This window comes from Colossoma macropomum, unplaced genomic scaffold, assembly GCF_904425465.1.
Source record: "Colossoma macropomum unplaced genomic scaffold, Colossoma_macropomum, whole genome shotgun sequence".
Classification (NCBI taxonomy): domain Eukaryota; kingdom Metazoa; phylum Chordata; class Actinopteri; order Characiformes; family Serrasalmidae; genus Colossoma; species Colossoma macropomum.
In genome coordinates, this window is record NW_023494799.1 from 26,424,210 (window position 1) to 26,429,919 (window position 5,710).

General features: G+C 40.5%; 1 protein-coding gene across 1 annotated transcript; it reads right to left on the reverse strand.

Moving 5' to 3' along the window:
- Positions 1-981: 981 nt before the first annotated feature.
- Positions 982-5,017, reverse strand: LOC118819532 (GTPase IMAP family member 8-like). The gene is made up of 5 exons (XM_036587375.1): positions 4,546-5,017; positions 3,654-4,430; positions 3,455-3,561; positions 1,919-2,027; positions 982-1,802 (listed from the first exon to the last, which is right to left on the reverse strand). The coding sequence occupies exons 1-5, from the start codon at positions 4,904-4,906 to the stop codon at positions 1,657-1,659; spliced, it is 1,500 nt and encodes a 499-aa protein (XP_036443268.1). The 5' UTR covers positions 4,907-5,017; the 3' UTR covers positions 982-1,656.
- Positions 5,018-5,710: the final 693 nt, after the last annotated feature.

A 5,710-nucleotide genomic window follows, 5' to 3' on the forward strand; every position in this document is an offset into this window, starting at 1 on the left:
CGTAACAAGCGGATTTGCATATACCATCCCACACAGCAATCCGATTTCAGTCGGACCGAAGATGCATTTGACTACCAAGTGTAAATGCATGTGCCTAAAATCTTATCAGGATAGAATCCAGATAGTAGTCACTTGAAGTGAACAGGTGTAAACGGGGTCTTAATTTCTTAAGTGACACGCAGAAGGAACCGGAGAGACGCACCTACTTTTCCAATACAGGCTTTACACAAATAATAATAAAGAACGCGCATTTGTCATGTTCTGGGAATTATAAATATCCTGCTAACTCATCGCTCATGTACAGTTATACAGCAGAGCTGCTATCCAGAAATCTGGCATTGGCCAGAGTTTGTAAGTGGAGTGGAGTGCAGAGCTGCAGAGTCGTCTGTGTTGTCTGTATCAGGAAGTATCTGTGTAATCGCGTGGCCGGCTGAAATGAAATGAAGATTAAAAAAAGTGTAAACGTCAACTGTCAGAATTTTTTTGCGTACCCCTAACTTCACTACCCGTACCCCTGGGGTTATGTGTACTACAGTTTGGGAACTGCTGGTTTAGATATAAACAGTTATTTGGAGTGGTTTGATATGAAAGAAACTTACAGACTCAGAGTCATAGGAACCAAACACCCAAAGTGTTTAATGGCAAACATTGTATCTTGGTATTTGGTATTTTGGTTGTTTTATGTTTTTTACTATAATTTGAAAACACCAGCTGTCTCTTACATTGTGTGAAAGTTTCATGATAAGCAGACCAATAGAAAAAAATCACTTAATTTTTATCACTTAATTTTTTAACCACATTAAATAATGCTCAGTTCACATAGCATTCCCAAATAAAACCAAAAACACATAAGAAAACAAGGTATTAGCTTACCATGATTGTTTCAGTATGAGTTACATTATTAATAGGTATGAGATTACAATTTAAAGTTGCATGTTTGATAAACAAAAACTTTAAGCATGAATCATATACTAAATGTAGGTCAGTACATACGTATCCAAAAAACACCTATTTGTCCAGCGTTTAAAATGAAGGATATTGTAGGGAGTTTGTCCTCTACTCTTCTGGGAAGCCACAAGAACATTAGTGAGGTCAGGTACTGATATTGGATGATCAGTTCTGGATCACTCCAGCTCATCCTAAAGGTATTGCATGGACCTCCATTAGTCCAGAGAGTGCAGTTCCACTGCTCCACAGCCCAATGCAGGGGGCTTTATACCCCTCTAGATGATGCTTGGCATTGGGCAGGATGACTTTAAGCTCATTTGTGGTAGCTCCACAGTGTCCCACTGTATTGGCAGCACTTTTCTTTTTTGAAGATTATACAAGTTGTGCATGTGCACTACTGAAAGCCATTGCCAACAATAGCTGTACCTTAAAGTTGCTGAATTCACTCAAGGGTCTGTCTGGATATTTTGTATACCCGGTACCTTGTCTACCTCGGTAGGCGAAACAAGACATAGATATACGTATTGGAGACCTAGATAGCTGAGACACATCAAGACAAGATGGAAGCAATAGTAAAGTTAACTCTTCTATTTGATTGTTTTTCACTGTGTTGTCATGTTTAACTTATAGAGCATTGGCTGTCAAAGACAGTATCTACTAGCTAGCATACCAGTACACAGAGGACAAATCCATTGGTCAGAAAATGGCCTAGTTCTGTGAGGATACATCCTCTACATCCTCATACACATCACTGCTTCTGTATAGGTCTTTGCCAATTTCACAGGCTGGAATCCACCAAAGCACTTTGGCCATCGATGCATGGATCTCATCTTCATCCACTTCAGAAGAGACCTCTGTAGAGATTGTATTTACTAGCATCTGTACATTCCTTAGCATCTGTATCTGCTTATTGCATGTTTTGAACTTTATTATAACATTATTTATTGCTTGTATTCAAACTGTAACCCACCGTTGGCTTTAAGAAGAGTTGCACGCACTTTCTCCATCACCATTGCCTCTTGTCTGCTCCACTCTCTCTCCAGAAGTGATAGAAGCTGCTCTGTGAGGTTATCACTGACCTATGTTTGGGTAGGAATGAGAAGAAGCACAGAAATCACATCAATGAAATAGTGATCTTCAGTACCCAATTGACTGGGTGACCCAGATTAGATGTGCTAAAAAGGACTTTTTCTGATAAATCAGAAGCACTGAGAATTCAGCTTGGGTTTTATGGTGGAATTTTATTGTGTCTTTATGCCCAGACCCTGTATTATCAAACAAGGATTAACATATGGGGAGGAGATTATGGAGGTTTTGCAAGAATCCAGAGGAAATAGGGACTAGCAGTTTGTGCTGTTGTTTGCTTATCAGGAAAAGAAAGTTTGGGCATATTCATCTGGTCTTATTCAGTTGACACTGGCTTCCTGTTAAGTTCTGTATTGACTACAAGATCTTGCTTATGACGATTACAGCCCTTAATGGTCGAGCTTTGGCATATCTCATTGATCTGTTGAGGCATTGTAGCCTGTCCAGACTATTTTGCCCTATAGAGGCGTAGTGCAAACCTCTAGAATCACAACAGCTCAGTTGGTGGAAAATCCTTAACATTTTCAACCTAATTAGCTAAAACAGTAGCATTTTAAACTCAACACTGTATAGTCTCTCTAAGCAAATATTGTAGTGGTCCAATGTGAATATGTGTTTTGACAAAACAGTTGTTTGCTACAATTTCTCGGTAGGTTGAATGTTCTGTAAAGTTTGTCCAAAAGCCTCCAAACAAACAGTTATGAACAGTCTAAGCATTTTTACTGAAATAAATAACTAAGCTTAGCATTAAAACATTTTTAAACTAAACAGAACTCAGGCTGGCTCTGACGCCACAGTATGTTACCAGAGAGTTTAAACCTATTTAAATATACTTACTCTTATATTGAGAATACAGTGCATGCTACACTATTTGCCAAAAGTATGTGGACACTTGACTATCATACCTATATAAGATTATTGGAAATCCAATTCCAAAATCTTGTGCATTAACATGCAGTTTTCCTCCTGCGGCTATAACAGCCTTCACTCTTTTGGGAAGGCTCTGCAGAGGCTTTTGGAGTGTGTTTGTGGGAATTAGTGCACATTCTGTCAAAAGAGCAATGTGATGTCAAGCCCTGATGTTGGACAAGAAGGCCTGGCTCACAGTTGACATTCTAATTCATCCCAAAGGTGTTCAGTGGGCTTGAGTTCAGGGCTCTGTGAGTGCAGGCCACTGGAGTTACTACAAACCAAACTTGTCTTTATGGACCTCTCTATGTGCACAGGGGCACAGTCAATACACTTTAGGGGCCTCTCCCAAACTGTTGTCTATGAAGATTGCAAGGCTATGTGCTATTTTACACTCCTGTTAGCAATGGGCATGGCTGAAACACCTGAACTCAATAATTAGGAGGGGTGTCCACATACATTTGATCATATAGTGTATTTGGTGGAATATCAAACCCCTGTATCTTTATACCTCGGAAGTATAGCCCAGATGTTTCCTTTTTTTCTTTGATGCAATATCCATCTCACATACAGGCCAACACGCTTCAATAGTATCAGTGGATACATCCTTTTCACTAACTGCAAATAAAACATATTCATTTTACTGCAAATGAAACAAATGAAAACACAAAACTGAGAAAAAAAAAACCATATTAACTGTTCTAACTTACAGGTAGGAGGAGGTGTCCTGCTTTTGTTACTTTTCTTGGGTAGTGCCCAAGTGTCTTCTGCCAGTAATTTTTCTACATTTTCTCTGAACTTCATAGCTTTTCTGTTCCATTCCTCCTTTATTAACTTCAAGGTATCTTCAGAAGTATCAAGCAGTAGCTCAGCCTTCATTTCACTTAACTTTGTAACATCAGGACAGAACACACAGTTTCCAGCCACCATTTCTTCAATCTTCTCCAACAGCTCAGTGACCTGAGCATCATCACCCCTTTTTGTATTGTCAAAGACACGATATCTGTTTCCACATTTGTCTATCAGCCACTGCAGGGCCTCGCCTTCACTCTCAATGTGCTGCTCGATCAGTGCGTCACCAAGAAAATCACCCCACGTGAAAAGCACAATGGTGTGTCTCCATATTTGTTCACCAAAGATGGCCATGTTTTCTTCAATGATCTTCTTCTGTTCCTCCTTAAAGGATGAATCTGCAGGAAGCACCAGGAGCACGCCATGGGGGAATTTCTTACATTGTGAGACACCCTCAAGGACTGTGGGTTGGACCCTTTCATTGAATTTGGACGAGAAGTACTTCAACCAACCAGGCGTGTCCAATACAGCCATCTTTCTTCCAGCCACATCTCCAAACCTTCTTATACACTTTGTTGTTCGCTCTCCTGTCATAAACCCTTCCTGCTTCAGTATGGTGTTTCCTGCTGAGCTCTTCCCAGACATCACCCAACCCAAGAGGACCATTCTTAGCTCTTCAAGATGACGTACATAAGCTTAGATTCAAATGGATTCATATGAGGGCAAAGGAGAACTTAATTTAGTACATGACATGCCAAAATATGAAACCAAACAGCTCTTCAGAGAAATGTTGACTGTAAATAAACCTACCTTTATCTTTAATCAAGGACCTTTCATCCCATACCTTGGTTTGCCTTGCAGTTGCTCTTCTCTGAATTTCCTCCCAGTTTCTTTGAAGTCTTTCTAGAACATCCAGATCAATCTCAAAATGTCTGCCATAATTTTGCCTCACTAAATCATCTATTGTCACGAATAATTCCTCGACTTGAGCGCTATTGCCTGTGTTAACATTATCAAAAACATGATATCTGTTCCCACATTTCTTTAAAAGCTTCTGGAGGGTTTCCCCTCCTCTTTGTATACGCTGCTCAATGCTCGTGTTTGTCAGTAAATCGCCCCCTGTGAAGAGCACTATGGTATGTGCCCAGACTCTCTCACTCAAAAGCTCCATGCGTGCACTAGTGGTTCCATGTGCTTTTGCTTGAATGACAAATCTGCCTCAATGACCAGGAGAAAGGCGTGAGGCCCTGGAGGGCACAGAGATACACTACGCATTATTGCTTGTTTGGAAAGCTCTGGTGAATCTCTTATACTGCAGTCTTTCCACCAGCCAGGCGTGTCAACCAGCGCGATTTTCCTTCCATTAACATATCCCTCTTTCTTCACACACTGACCACTAACTGACACAGCCACACTGGGTCCTAATATGGTGTTGATCACCGAAGTCTTTCCAGCCTTGTGCCATCCCAGAATTACTGCCCTCAGCTCTGTACCTGCGACTGAAAGAAATTGATTAATGAGACGCCATTTGGTGGTCTGAGGTCACTCTAGTGAGCAATTCTAAACCAAGGCTCACAAACACAAAATATGTTTTTTGGAGTGATGCCTTATAGGAACCACTTCAAAGTTTAAAGAACCTCCTCATCATGTAGAAGTTATTCAATTGCCTGACCCGTACATCCAAGCCAAGAACCATTTAGAAACCTCTTTTTTTAAGAGTGTAAGCCAGGCTCAGGCTGCCAACCAGTGGACATAGAGGTGATCCACGCTAAAGACCTTTAAGTCCAGTCATTGATCATTTTGTCAGGTATACCTACACTACTATGTAGGCACTATGCTGGCTATCTTTTGCTGTACAATCAGCATCCAGCCTTTTTAATTTATTGTTCTAGTTTAAAAAGTTATTTAAGGTACACAGCCCTTTGAGGGTACATTTGTATTTGAAGGTACATCTAATATGAGTGTATCAGGCATA

Bases quoted from the DNA above. Each gene is read 5' to 3' on its own strand.
- LOC118819532 (XM_036587375.1), bottom strand. From the start codon at position 4,906: ATGGAGCTTTTGAGTGAGAGAGTCTGGGCACATACCATAGTGCTCTTC. The intron at 4,431-4,545 runs GTAGGTTTATTT...TTTGAATCTAAG, and splicing joins GTCCTTGATTAAAGATAAAG to CTTATGTACGTCATCTTGAA. The intron at 2,028-3,454 runs GTATAAAGATAC...ACCCAAACATAG, and splicing joins ATCTGGGCTATACTTCCGAG to GTCAGTGATAACCTCACAGA.